This window comes from Neomonachus schauinslandi, chromosome 10 (genome assembly GCF_002201575.2).
Source record: "Neomonachus schauinslandi chromosome 10, ASM220157v2, whole genome shotgun sequence".
Lineage (NCBI taxonomy): Eukaryota > Metazoa > Chordata > Mammalia > Carnivora > Phocidae > Neomonachus > Neomonachus schauinslandi.
Genome location: NC_058412.1, coordinates 96,705,118 through 96,720,246, shown reverse-complemented (window position 1 = coordinate 96,720,246; position 15,129 = coordinate 96,705,118). Strand labels below are relative to the sequence as shown.

The window sequence follows — 15,129 nt, the reverse complement described above, 5'->3', positions numbered from 1 at the left end:
GAAGCCACAGTGGGTAAAGGTGCAAAGACTAATCCGCTGGCTTCTACAGGGACAACCTAAGGTATGACAACCTTAGTACTTACTTCATGGATAGTAAATCAAATTTTCATATCAGGGAACCATACTTGCTCCCAAGGTAAAAAGTATGCTTAGGTGAGAGAAGAGACATGTAAAATTTGAATTGCCGGAGGCTGCTTCTATTATGTGGTGAGATCTGAATGTAATCCTCATTGTGACCTGTCTGGATCATAAAGCAGACTGAAGAAGTTACAATGAATAATACGACTTCTATGCAATGCTCATATTTGCTGCATGCTCCATCTATGAACAATATTAAAGACCATAACTCATAACCTAGTAGAATTGTTTTTTTTTAACCTATGAAGACAAACGAGTCTAATATTTTTCACTCTTTGTTAAAATCTTTGTACTGTTTATGTACTGTTTCCCTTCCAACTATAGCATCCCTTTGCTGGCATCTTAAATTTCACTCCCTCTGTTCTTTATGATCATTAATTCTGTTCTTCCGATCAAGGATATTTGAGAAAATGCTCAAATGGGGCAGTTTTTAAGAAAGTATGTGCTGAAAAAAGCAAAAAAAAATTGAAATTAGGTGAAAATTATTGATATTAGAAGACTACTATGCTTTATTTGCGAAATTTCTTCCACAAGAGAAGATCTTCCAGCCAAGAATGTGACAAGCTAACTAATTTTAACGATGTCCTCATCAGAGACTCAAAACCCTTCATGTATAAGGCAATAGGGTGTGTGTGTGTGTGTGTGTGTGTGTGTGTGTGTGTGTGTGTGTACTGAGGGGGTGGAAGGGACAAAAACAGGCTCCATCTAAAAACATCTAAATTCTATTGCCTCAAAAAGACAAAAAGCCTCCACTTGGTTACTGCAGACAAGGCAGCAGCCATAGTGTGTGCATCCTAATGTGCCCTCCAGTTTCCTGCCCTTTCCTATCTGCTGCCCCAGACCTGGCTAGAGGAAAATTAATGATGAGATGGAGAACACATTAAGTAGCTTTTAATTCTGATGGGGAAAGACAGAAGGTCCTTACTTCCTGGCCAAAGGGAGACAGTGAATTTTGGGATGGGCTAAGCTTTGACAGCGCCCCTCTCGTCAATTAGGAGTAGAAATGAAGAGAGGGGCGATGACATTTATGCTGCACATCATCCAAAGGTCTGCCCAGAACAGAGAATGACCCTTCCAGGCCAGGGTTAAAATAAATGGCTTCATGGAATCGCTTTGTTCAACTGCCTGCAACATTCTCTGAGTACCTACCATGAGCTTGGCATGATCCTGGCTGGAAGTGGCAGAGGGAGGACAGACCAGTGAAGAACACCTTCCTTCTAAGACTCTGGAGTTTAGTAGAACATACACACCCAAGAAACAGGAGAACACTGGCTGAGCAGCCCAGGATCCGATGAAATAACTAATAAATAAAAGACATGCAAACTGATTCCTCAATAGGAATGTTGAACGGGGGGGATAAAAAAGAAAGGGTCACTCAGAGGAGAGGAAGATTCTACAGGGCCTAGGTTCAAGCCTCTCACGGAGGAGGAGGGCAGCTGAGTACCAGATGGTACTTTGTGAAGAGAGATGTACCTGAGGCCACTATGGGCGTGACTCACCTTGGAAGGGAGGCCAGCAGAACACCTCGGTCAGAGGTTATGAGTGATGAAGGGTTAGCGGGAGACAGAGAGGGAGGGCAGCCAGGGGAAAGTGCCAAAGGCCTTCTGAGGTGACCCTCCAGCTGATAAGATCACTTGAAGGAGCTGTGAGAAAAAGACTTGAAGATGAAGAGCCTTTCTAGGACAAAAGTAACAGAAACTCAGAGAAAGAACTGGCATGTGGGGGGCATGTGGCATAGGGGGAAGGGGAGTCAAAACTAAACCAACAAGTAAGGAGCTGAAATCACATAGGTTGGAAAATAAGAGTCAAAAAGTCTGAGAGGAGGAAGGAAAAGGCAATTAACTGAGCAAGAAGACACCGCAGGGCATGTGGTACTGCCTCCATTCCACGTATTAGAGGGGAGGGTATTTTAAATCCCTGGGTCCTTCCAGGAAGCTTGATGCATTACTAATGTGCTCTGCTACAGAGCTGTCCTAATCATGGCGAAAACGGAGGATGTCAGTGAAGGTCACTGCCAACCGGGCACTTTCTCAAGCAGCACAAATTAGCCTGCCGGAATCCAGCAGACACAGACAGATTCCAAGCCACCATACTACAAGTCGACATGAAGCCAAAAACAATAAGAAATGCTTTAATCACCTCACAAATAATGAGGCAGACCCAAATTTACAAGGTTGAGGTTTAAGAAAATGACACAGGGTGGTGATAAAGATATGTTATCAGTGCTCTGCTATCCCCTATTTTTCTTTTATCGGAAATATTTAGAATATTTACATTTTCTATTTTAGAGGTCTAGATTTTTCCAATTTCGGATCAATTAGCTACACAGAGATAGTCTTAGTTCTTGACTCTTCTCATCTTGTTCGTTTTATTAAAAAATCTCAAAAAACATGCAGAATATGTTTACAAGTTTCCTTCCTCGAGCCTTGTCAAATGTGAGATGAGCCACAGAGCCTCATCCTGAGAGCTGAGGATCAGTTTCCAGACCTCGGGTGCCGCATTCTGACTACCCAGAAGACCTAGCATGCCAGCTAACAACTGGACGTTCTGGGCTTCTTCGAAGTGCCTGGCTGGGCTATTTCTTGAACTGGATGGGAGTTGGGAGTTTCTCGAAGAAGGTAAGTTCGACAGCTGACAATGTTTTCTTCTCTGAAACAACAACACACCTGAATTCGCTCAAAGCACGGCATCTGGTCACATCAAATTGTGTTCCTGGAGGAGGTGTGTTTAGAGACTGGGCGTGGGGATAGAAAACTCGATCTTCCCTCAGAAGGGCAATGTGGGTGTTCAGAAGGACTAGCGACAGGCACTCGTCTTGGGCGGGGTCACCCTCAACTGACAGTCGTGTAGAGCAATAACTGAACCTCTGCCAGAGAGGGGATGTTGACTTGCGTATTTCCATGAAGAAAGTAAATCATGTCAACCAAGGTATTCCGGAATCTGGATGACAACCGAATTCCATTTGTCAAAACTAAATCCGGGATTTCTGCTTTCCAGTCAAGAGAAAGCTGAACTAGATCTTGCTGGAACAAAGGATGGTTAGTGCAGGCAGGGACCTCAGACTCAGGCAACAGGACAGTCAGGAGGTCACGGCATATCGGCTGACAGAGGGCTTTGTTGTAACTAAATACGGTGAGCAGGAGACTCTCTGCAGAGCCCAGGAATCTGATGCTCTGCCCACCAAAGCCAATTTGAATCTCCTCTAGTCCAGAGAGAGGTAGAGCATGAAAAACAGCCACTGAGCCTGATGGGTTATCTGACAGAACCAAAGCATGTAGCATGGAATGAAGCAGGAGCAAACATGCTGGCTGAGGGTCAGGTTCTGCACAGTTAGCAACAGCAAGCCAGTAAACACCCTGGACTCTGCTCACGTCACCCGAAAGTTCTGGCAGGGAACGAGCCACATGCTCAAGAAAGTCTTCTAAAGGGTGCTCTTGAAGTTTCAGCATCCAGGCTGGGAACTGCACAAGGGTCTGCTTAAATGCACAGCTCCTTCTAGCACCTTCATATCCTAGGCGGCAGACTGAGCTTGGGCAGGAGCCTGGGGATCCTGCAGCCCCTGAGGCAGTGGGAAGGCCTGGTGCTTTGAAAGGTGCCGCACTCTCTACCGGCCTAGTGGTCCCTGCCTCCTCACTGTGGCTGCGGCCAGCCTGAGCCTCTCCGGGGAAAGAACAAGACTCCGAAGACACCCCATGTGACTTCAGGAGTGCATCCAAGGGAAAGAGTTTCAGAAACGGCAGTCTTCTGATCAATGTTGTCACGTGGGAGGTGAGCCCACAGGGGTCACACAGCCTCCCCACATGCCTGCCGTGGTGGATCACCTCTGTGCCAGACTGTAGCAGGTGACTACCGGTATCTTTGTAAAGGTCTGAGAGCCTGTGGCAAAAATAGCGCAACCCACTGGTTCCTTCTGTCCTGCTATTTATCAGGGACTGTGGAGAGCTAACTTTTTTAGCAGCTAACTCTCCCTCAACTTGCTGCTCACCACAAAATGCTGAGGCTGGTGCCCTCTGAGGAATGCTGTGGGAGGCCCTCTCCTCACTAGAAATGCTTTCAGAGAGGGCAAAGCAGAGTAACTTGCTTCGCCTGATCTGCTTGCCTCCATTATTTATAGACACTTCTTGGGACAAATCTTGCAGCAAACTCCAGTGGGACTCGATTCCCAAGCTGTGTTCATCTTTATAAGGCATCAGCTCACTGAGATTTCCTGACCTATGCTGAACACGTTTTGTGTCGCCGGGGTTGCTTTCGTTAAGAAAAGTGATTTCAGGTAGATTGAAACATTTTGGTTGAAAACAGCCTGTATGCTCAGGATGACTATGTCTGCAAGCACTGGTCTGCAGCGCCTTGTGTCCTAAGGGCTGGTGACTTCCCTGGCGGGCTCTCTCTTGTGATCCTGAGGAGGGAGCCATAGAGCCCGGGAAGCTCTGTGTCTTGGGATGACCCTGGTGGTGGTTCAAATCCACCTCCCTCCCCTCTTCTCTGCTGTTGGTGTCAGTGACGTCTCTGGGCAGCAACGGGGCAAGATACCTTTTCTGTTCAAGATGTCAGAAACAGTTGAAATGGGGACGTGGCAGCACCTTTTGCAAATCTTTTGCACATGAAGATTCTTGCAGTCATTGGTTTCATTGTGTAGATTAATGCAGAGGTTAAATCGAAAGCCTAAGCCATTCATACTGATTGATACATGATTTAAGAACAGATGATCTGATTCACAAACAGAACATCAATTTCCATATTACTTATCTTACAAATTGCTGAGTATTTGATAGAAAAAAAACGTTGCATGGGATTGATCCACAGTATCCATTTCTTGGTCTAATATTTTAATTGCTCCAAAACAAATCCTAAGATCTTTGATTCAATTTTCAAAAGGTCTGCCTCAGTTGTGAAAACAAGCCCATGACCATATGTCCAGAATGTAAAAGGAATAAGGGCATACTTAATGACAATCAGATGACAAGGCCAAAAGAAATGGACAAGTATTTCCACCTTGGTCATCTTCCTCTTGCCTCTTGGCTCACTTCACGGGAATTCTTAATTATACCTGCCCTGGTTAGACCACCAGTGCCACAGCTACAAACCAGCTCTGTGAAAGGCCTACTGGGTGCCCGCTACAGGCCAGGCACAGTGGGCACAAAGAAATGAAGGGCAACATCCTGCTCTTCCCAAGGTTATCTGCTAGGGAGACAGATGTCCAGAGGAAGATAATGTCATTACTGCATGACTGAAGGGAGGTGTGGCAGTGGCCAAAGTCAGTTAAGCCTCCTGGGGCACACCCACCCTTTCATCTCTGTTCTGGAGTGTATGGGCGCCATCTGTGAGACTTCTACCACCCAGTACTTTGGGGGTGTTTTTGTTTTTTTTAATTTAGGAGTGTATGAGAAGGACAAGTCCCTCATGGGGGAAAGTACAAGTAAAACCTTATAAATCATATGCCCAAATAAACCTTGGTTCGACAATCCACCAGAGAAATAAGCGAATCAACCAAGAGTATGTCTTTTGTACTACTGCCAACTCACAGTCTATAAAGTGAGCAGGATTTTTAAAACATCAAGAGGTACTCAGTTTCATTTCCAAACCCTGTATCTGATTCTGATTATATAATTCTGCCTTTTAAATACAGACCAAAGGAAAGGATACTGTTACAAATGAAAAACGGGGCCAGGGGCCTCCACCACAGTCACATGCCATTCAAATAAAGTCCAAGCAGTTTTCAATCTGCAGGATTCCGTTTAATTTTAAGTCCACATAATAGCTTGCCTCCCCTATTAGCCATTAATCTCACTGGGACTTCAAAGTTCTAATTATGCAACTAAACATTAAGAAAATTTAATCACACAAGCATGCCATAATTTAAGGCGACCTTATCAATCTGAAAAATCATTACCTACCTCATATTTTAGCTTACGTTGAACGGTGCCATTGTGGAGTTTCTCATTATCCTGATAAGAAAATAAAAAGCCCTCTATATTAAATTATAGCTTGTTCATAGAGGGAAAAGAAACTGATTTGATTAGAAATATTTATGGGAACAAAATTCTAAAGAAGCATACTTGCTCAAAAATGACAACCCTTCTATAGAATTTATATTCCTGAGGTAAACACGACTCTATCGATCCATCTGCCTGTAAGGGAACTGAAGCATCTAGTCCTACTCTTAAAATTCTAAGAATAATATTAAAAACAAAATTTCCTTAGGACACTTCTTAGGTTGCAGAATAGGAATGAAATGTTTTTATTTTGATAAAAATCAACATTGCAAATATGTATCTTCTCAAAAGCAAAATTATATATCTACTTAGGATAATTTATCAAGCAAAATTAAATACTTAAGGAAATTGGTTGTATTTTTGGAGAAAACAGAAAAATGTTATATGTAGAATCTTTATAAATCAAATAAAGTAAATAAAATGTTTTAGAAGACTGTACATTCACTTACGCATTTTCCCCAGAAGTAAAACATTTTAAAATAAAGTTTCTCTTGAATCAGCACTGTTTATCACCTGTTAAGCTCCACCCAAGCAATATTTAATTTTTCTAGAACATTTTGCATCTCAATTTTCTCACTGACGAACAATAATAAAGGAGCCCATCACTGCCGCCGCCACCACCTTATGGCAAGGTCGTCTTGGAAACGTATGACCGATGGCTTGGCCCCCTCAGCTCACCTTCACCACATCAGCAGATGCGCTGCTATCCTCACCAATCACGCGATGGAAGTCCTGAAGTCGTCTTTGGACTTCTTCTTCAATGTAAGCGCTGATCCTGCAAACAACAGAGGTGGGCTCGGTGGTACTTAAGGACTTCTAACTATACAGGGCACGTGAGATCCTTTCTTCATTATGCCCTTCAAAACGAGGAACTTTCTCATTCTAAACACCAACCATAACAACTCGGGACCTGGAACATTCTTCTACGTTCTAAGAAATCTAGTGCCATGTGTTCACTATCTGGGTTTTCCCAAAACAAGAAAGTAATGCACAAATACCAGAATCTTGAGGATAAAACGGAGAACAGGTGATCCCATCCAAATCTCTCCTGGATCTCCCTGGTGGAACCCCTGCTGCAGGGCGCAGAAGAATCACAGACACAGGTTTTGGAAGGCTCCACGGCCTCAGCCCTGACTTTGAGACCCAGCACTTCACTCAGCAAGCCTCAGTTCCCTCACATGGAAAACAGCGACAGTTATTTCTCACATCACAAAGTCGTTTAAGAGAATTGAAAGAAAAAAAAAAAGTGGATACAATCTCTGTGAATCTTCACTATCCCAAAGGAACAATGGCTTGAATTGTTTCTGCTCTGTCTTGTCTCTCCATTGGCACCTGGCTGGGAGAAACCATATTTTAAAGGCCTCTCTACTTTCCAAATTCCCTGGCATGGGGCTGAGACGGTGGAAGCAAGAAATGGTTGACTACTGAGGCAGTTGTCAACTAGACATCTGGTACCCTCGAGAACGTAAGTGAAATTGTAGGAAGTACACACCACCCACCCAGCGGAACTGGGGAGACCAGGGAATTTCAGTTCCAGCTAAAATCCTTCTAGTGGCTCAGGCTGCCCACATGGAAGGCTCACTTAGTTCTAGGCTCTCCTTCCCCCAGTTCTAGAAACACTGATTAGATGGATTATTTAAAATGAACTGTTTTGCATGTTTATGTCTGAGCACACTAAAAAAGAATCTGCTTTCATCTCTCTAAACACATGCACAGTCCTAGAAACATTTCGGTCCTACTGACCATGCCTGGATGAATTTCTGAAATGTTAGGTAAAGAGATTAATATTGTAGGCAAAACAGCACAGAAGAATGGATAGGGTAATAAAATGTGGTAGTTACCTTTCAGCACCGAAAGGAAAATCATACACAGCTGACCCAGAGCCAAGGGCGCTTACAAATGAATTACTTCTCTGGACCTTTACTTAAATGTTAAACTAGCCCCACTGAAGATTCAGACCTAGATTTAAGGGGATACAGAGGCTCATAGCATTCTGAATACATTTTGATATCTGAATACATATTGTCTAATGCCCAGGGCTCATGACTGCCCAATCTGAAATGTCCCCATGACACAGATGGAGTTGAGGAAAATAATTCATTTTCTTATAGGCAAAGAATGATTAAGTCAATTTATCTGAAAGCTCTAAGCCACAGAGCAATTTACAATGCCACTCAAGTTGAAAATCATTTTACTATAGTAGCATCAGATGTATATGCTATTCATGATCATTCTGAATATACTGGTACAGTTTTTGTTACAGACTTCATCTATTTGTAATTAATATTTCCATAAATTAACTGTCAGCACAAGGTCCTTCTTCTTGGTATGGTTCAATTAGCTCTACTTCTTTGTTCCTCTCAGCTTGGACTTAGTTCACTCCTTTCTGGATGAGGTGGTTTCCCTGCACCTTCTAATTCTACCTGCTCACACAACACTGCACCAGCATTCCTTGGATCTGGTTGGCCAGTCCCCAGTCTTTGGTTTCCTTCAAATGATACCTCTCCCCACCAGGCAGCAATTGATGGAAACAAAGCATACACAATTCAAGGACACCTATCACTTGTCACCTTTGATAGATCTCTCCATATGCAAACTGGACCATATGAGGTACAATAAGCCATTAACTCATATCACAAATGTAGATTTGGCATCAGTTTAATGTCCAGTACCTGGCATCCATTAGAGGGACCAGGTGAGACTTTTCAGCACTGGGTGGCAAGCTGGAAGAAGCAGCTTTTCCCTCCAAGGTCCCACGATGCCCTTTTTGAACACCATCAACCTCACAGATCTTCTGCTTCAACTGTTGGATTTCATGCTCTAATCTACAGAGACGGGAGTTACATTAATTAATTTATTAACAGTATTGCCTGAGCATCTTTAGTGGGTGGGACACTGTTCTAGAAACATGGGGGATCTAGACACTCTTTGCAAAGAGCTTTACCTTCTAATAGAAAAGGTGCCATATCAGACAAGATTTAAGTGATAAGGAGCCACAAGAAGGATTCAGAACAAATGCTGTAGGGGTCCAAAGTTGGAAAGAGTTTAATTATCAAGGGCAAAGATGTTCCCACTGTGCTCCAAGCCAATCCTCTGAGGTAGATGGGCAGGATTCTGAGCCCCCTACCACTGCTTCAATGAAAACAGTTGGTCTTTGATTTTATATCGGGATCCCCCTAAATACTTCAGTATGACAAAAGAGATCAAAACTTTAAAGAATTTTTAAAAACCACCTATCTAGGAGAATCCACAGCGTCAAGGCAGTTCTAAGTTGAGTCTTCAGAGACCAGTGGGAATTCGGATGTTTGGAGATAAGGGTGAAGGGTTCTCCAGGTGCAGAAAGCAGTATGAACAAAGGCCTACGTCATGAAAACTAGGAATCCACTTTGGCTAAAGGCAGAGGATGTGGAAAAGGGAAATAGGTGAGAGACCTAGGAAAGCAAGGTCAGTATCTTGAGAAATTAAAATAAACCATAAATTGTTGAACCAAATATTCATTTCCAATGATAAATGATACATCTAATACAAGGTAAAGTGTGTATAAGGCCATTCTCCTGCTGGCCCTGGCATGCCTGAATCCAGGGCCGTGAGACCAGAGGGCCAAGTTTGCCAGTAAACATGGTCCCTGGGACCAGGTACACGAATCCCAGCCAAGGGCTACAGCTCATGCACTGTGTGAACTTGGGCAAATTAATGAAATCTGGGTCTCAAGTTCTTCATACACCTAAGGAGAGAATCAACTAGTCTTCCAAATTCCCTCAGTTCCAAACTTCAGAGATTCTAGCTTCAGATGCTGGCGTACCATATTGCCAGCTCTCTGGTGTTACCAACAGCAATTTGAGCTGTCTTGAACATGAGAGCCAAGTTCTTAATTCTCAGAAATGTGATTACAAGGTCACCAGGTCAGCACTCATGGGTTTCACAGAAGGCAATGCCCAGCTTAACTTAGCCCTTCATCTGTGTACTGATGAGCAAGTACTTAACGAAGCATCAACTTGCACAGTATGTAGTATTTTCAAAGGAGGAAGAAGAAACCATGAAAAATTGATGTTAGGGGCCAGTTGGTGGGCAAAGAACCAGGGAACAATATTAATATAAAGTCTCAGAGATGGTAAGAAAAATGAGTTGCATGTAAGTGAGGAACTGCCAAAGTTCAGAACTAAGACGACACGTACTGGAGTTGTTCAAGGACATCCTACAGTGCTGGAGCAATGGAAAAGACTCCACAGAGCAAAGGGTTTGGTGTGGGGCCCTGAAGCCCAAATGGGATTTATACAGGGGGCAAGGGAAGCAGGGTATCCCAGGAAATGGTCTCAGCACATACCTGGGCCACAGCCCTGGGGCCAGCAGACAAGAGGACACAGTGGCCCAGAGTGGGGCGGTGAGCAGACCTGCCACCTTCTAACTGCATGACACTTGTCCCCAGTGGCTATATAACCACTGGGTGAAAAAGAAGACAGAAAATGGATTGAATCTTGTTTATGAGGAAGCCAAAGAAGGAAAGCCAAGTTCAGCGCACTGTTGTCTGATCTGGTTCCATGCGAATTTAAAATTTCATGCTTGTGGGATTTCACGAGAGGCGGACTCGGGCTGCACGGCAGGCCCTGGCTTAGCCATGAGAACCCAAAGAGATAACAACACGCAAAACCAACACCCACAGAAAGCTGCAGGAGCATCACAGCCAGAGCAAAGAACTCAGAAGTGTTGGCCTGAATTAGGTCTTAGCAAAGTCTACTCCATCAAAACACATGAAGCTGAAAGCATCCTTTGTGTGGCTTCTGGAGGAACGCTGACATTGGGGAATCACTTCCATGGAAATCACAATACTGTATCCACTGTAATAGAGTATTAATACTAAATGGCCAGGGAGTGAAGCTGCTTGACAAAAGCCAGGGACATCAAGCTAAAAGCTCACGCTGCATTCTTGCTGCACACTGCAAGGTATAAATTGAGAGTGTGCCCTCCACTATTTTAAATTTCCTGGGGCTGGAGCTTTATCCAGCAATTTCATTTACATAACATACCTGCAATCATTTTCTTAAACCTCCAACCTATTTCTCCCAAGTAATAGCATTATGGTTTTTGATTGTTATTTCTTGCTGGTTTGCTAGAAGGAATTACCAGAGAGCAAAGGTAAATAGAACCCACAGTATAAGCAGATCATTTGAGAGGGAGGTTGTCCCAACCTGTTCGGCAAGATGATGGAGAGAGGCTCCAGCCTCACAGCAGGTCTTGCTTTGTCATCAGTATGGATCCCAGGCCTCTGCCAATGTCAGGCTGGGCTCCTACAAGCCAGCCGACTGGGCTTTGGTTACAGCCCCTCAGGAGGTGCTTGTGGGTGGTTAGAATGCTGGAGAGCGGGCAGTGGTCCAGGCCCTCCAACCTGGGCTTCAGGTACAATCTCAACTGACCAAAGGGTTTGGAGCTAAAGAAAGTGCACAGGCCCCGGTCTCCTCTGCCCCCTTCTGTAAGAGTGAGGACTCTGAGGCCCAAAGATCAAAGAGCCTGCCAAGGCCAGCCAAGCAGAATGGGGCTGGGCCAGGATATGAACCACCCCCCTACCCACCCTGGTAGGACAACAAATTGGGTGATGTTTGCACACCAGGCAGCCTACAGATTTTTGGGAGGCTTGGCATCATGTCTGCTGGGCTACCAGAAAAAGTGTTCTCGAATTCATGTATTTATTCCTTTTGAAAACCTACGGTGTGGGAAGCACGGTGACAGGGAATGGGTGGGAGAAGATAAATACTCTTTCTTTACCATGAAAATAGTGCTAGTTCCTAGTTTTAGTTTTCACAACACCAAAAGAAATGTGAGTAAATCATCACCACACATGCTTAAAAATACCACTGTGTTCAGAATCACCTGGAGAATTTTGTTTGTTTAGTAGTTTACTCTTTAATGCAGAATCCCGGGGCCTCCCTCAAATACTGTGAATCAGGAGGGGTAGGAGAATGGCTGTTTTTCAGTTTCCCACCAGGTGTGGACATCAGCACAGGGTGCAGTCTGCGCACGAAGGGATGATGTTTTATTGTAACCAGTGTGGTCCCAGAGAAGATGGTAAGCCCATGGTGAGGATGAAGGGAGTGGAGAGGATAGGAAAAATCCAGAAGAGGGGCTCAGGAGGGGGTAAAGAAGGGGACAGGGAGAAGGAAAAAAAGAGGGAGGAAGGGAAGGTAAAGAGAAAGGGAGAGAGAGGGCCAAAGGAAGGACAGGGAAGGAGGGGAGGGGACGGACCCAAGGGAGGGGGCAGGTTGGAAGCTGTCCTATTTATCAAATACGAACACATTCGCATTCCACAGGTCAGTGGAGTAAGGGACAAGGGCTTTGGTTTTCTTTATGTGTTTTTTTCAACTGTAAGCCAACGATTCTAAAATGAAGATCCTAAGGAGAAAAGAAAATGTTTAGGGGCACTTTCTCAGCTTTGGCTTGACAATAACCATTTGCTGGTGTATTAGAGAACACACAGGCAGAAAAGAATTACTTTTGTAAAAGACAGTGAGAGACACAGCAGGAGGGGTGGAAAACACGCAATCATTTGTGTGCCACGCTCTCCCTTCCCGGTCTCACCTCTCCCTGTCCTTCTCCAGGGCTTCCTGCTCGGCTTCCAGGCTGGCCCGGAGCCCCGACTGCTCACTGCTGCTGCTGTTCAGCGTGGCCAGCTTCTGCCTCTGCTCCTCGATCTCCAGGCCCAGGGTGGAGCGCCTCTGCAGGGCCGAATGCCGCCTCTCCAGCCTGGCCAAGGCCCGCTCCAGCGCCTCCCTCTGCTGCTTCTCCCGGGACTCGAGAATCTCCTTCTCCTTCTTCCTCACTTTCTCCTCCTGACGTGCAATGTTGGCAGTGAATTCAAAGGTGGCTTGGAGCTTCTGCAGCTGGCTCGCATTGGCCTGGTACTGTGCAAGCTGTTCTTCTTTCTCTTCCATTTCTTTTTCCACTTGATACAGAGTGTTATCTAAGCCGAGAGGACCTCTGTCAAGGATTTCAAACGCTCTCTGCTTCTCCTCCAACAGGGTCGGCAAATGATTCTGCAGGAGGTACTGGAGCTGGCGTTCTTTATACTGCAGCCTGTATTCCGCCAGCTTTATTTTCTCTAAATTTTGAGCCACCAGGGTGACATCTGTGATGCTATCATCATTGTTCTCCAACAATCTACCATCTTCTTCATTTGCAAATTTTAAACGCTCCAGGAGCTCCTGTTCTTCCTCAACTTCTTTTTTCAGGAGGTCCTTCTGCTGAACCAGGTCTTTCTCCAAGTTGGCTAGCTTGACCAGCTGCCTTCTCTTGAACTCTAAGAAATGCAGCTGAGCCCTCTCTAACTCCTCACCGTCCTCATCCCCTTCGGCCCGGGCCTCCTTCACCCGCAGCAGGGACTCCCAGATACCTTCCAGGTCCTTCTTCTCCTCCTCCACCCGCTGCACTTCGCCTCGCCGGAGGAGCCGGATCATCTCCTGCTTCTCATGCAGCTGCTCTTCCAGATGCACCACAAGCATGACCTGCTCCTTCTCCTGCTCCTCCAGCCTTTTCTTCTCCAGTTCGAGCTTGGCGTACTGCTCATCCTTCTCCCTTTTGAGCCGATCCAGCTCTTGAAATATCTGGAGCTTCTCGGCCTTCTCGTTGTTGTTGAGTTCTTGCAGCCGCTGGAGCTCTTCTTTGACTCGGAGAAAGCTCTCCTCCTCTTGCTTCTTCTTCTGCAGCTCGATTTCCTGCTGCTCCCTCAGCCTTTCCTCTTCAAACTTTTCCTTCTCGGCGAGCAAATCCTTCAGCTTGCTCTCAATGTGGAAGCTGCGGCGCTTGAGGCTCTCCTCCTGCTTGCGGATCTGGAGCTGGACAATCTCCGTCTCCTTGCGCTGAGTCTCCACCTCCTGCTGCATCCGCTCCAGTTCGGCCTTATCTGACTTTTGCTTTTCTTCCATTTCTTCTATGAGTTTCCTGAAATGCCAAATGTTGGCTGATTATCATTTGATGGCTAAGCACAAATGTTGTTCTAACTTTTCTCTAACTGAAATGTTCTGAAAATGGACAGACAACACAAAGTCAAACGCTTTGCAAAAATAAAAAGTGGGGGGAACTGCTTTTCTTTTCATTTCCAGCAGCATCATGCTTAACTTTTTTACTCTGTAACTGTCCAACATATCATTTGCCTAATCTCCTGAAGTAGCCTCTGATATCATTTCTTTGTAGAGTCTATAAGCATAATGTGTTATGCGTGATATAATTTTAAAAGCCCCCTGAGCTCAAAGAGAAAGAACCATGCCCAATTTAAATTTAAATGTGAATAATTTTATTCAGCCCAATGGCTAAAATTCAATAGAAATTCAGTTACAAAATGACATTAAATAAAAATGCTTATGCTGTCTTCAACTCATTGGGGTCAAATATCAAAGTCAAGATAATCGACAGTTCCTTGTTCCAGCTCAAATAACCACATGCTATTTAGCATTTAATCACTAGTTTAGGACAAATGGTAATCACCAAATGGCCCAAAATATTAGTTTATTAACATGTAACACTGAAAATAACAGGTGTCTCCATGAGAATACTGAGATGCATGATTGCAGAGGTGACATGTCATATTTGGTCCTGCAGAACAAATGATCCCCACTGGGGGCTAAATCTGTGTTTTGAGGTCGAGATGCCTCCAAAGAAAAAACACAGGGCGTGCAAAATATCAATACGTGGCCTCTATCTCCTGACCCACCTAAGATCTATTTTATATGATGCTGGAAACTAAACTAATTCGTTTGTAACATCTAAACTCCAGAGTCCAGAAAATAAATATCCAATCTATAGATTTTCTGTGGCCTTAGTTTCTACTCCAGTATCTATCCTTTCTCCATTTCTTGGCTTGTTAAATAGGATGGAGGGGGAAGAAAATGCTTAGCTTTATCATACAATTACATTCAGAACATATTAAAAACAAAACAAAAACCTCTCCAAATCAGCTAAACAACCACACACACACACACACACACACACACACACACACACACACACACAC

General features: G+C 44.5%; 1 protein-coding gene across 1 annotated transcript in view; it reads right to left on the bottom strand.

Moving 5' to 3' along the window:
• Positions 1-15,129, bottom strand: part of KIF16B (kinesin family member 16B) — a 296,429-nt gene that overhangs the window by 90,650 nt on the left and 190,650 nt on the right. Inside the window, exons 19-22 of the mRNA XM_021700652.1 lie at positions 12,702-14,060; positions 8,804-8,956; positions 6,810-6,906; positions 6,033-6,083 (exon numbers count right to left, since the gene is read on the bottom strand). Coding sequence (XP_021556327.1) covers positions 6,033-6,083; positions 6,810-6,906; positions 8,804-8,956; positions 12,702-14,060 — 1,660 coding nt within the window. The remainder of the gene's footprint in view (positions 1-6,032; positions 6,084-6,809; positions 6,907-8,803; positions 8,957-12,701; positions 14,061-15,129) is intronic.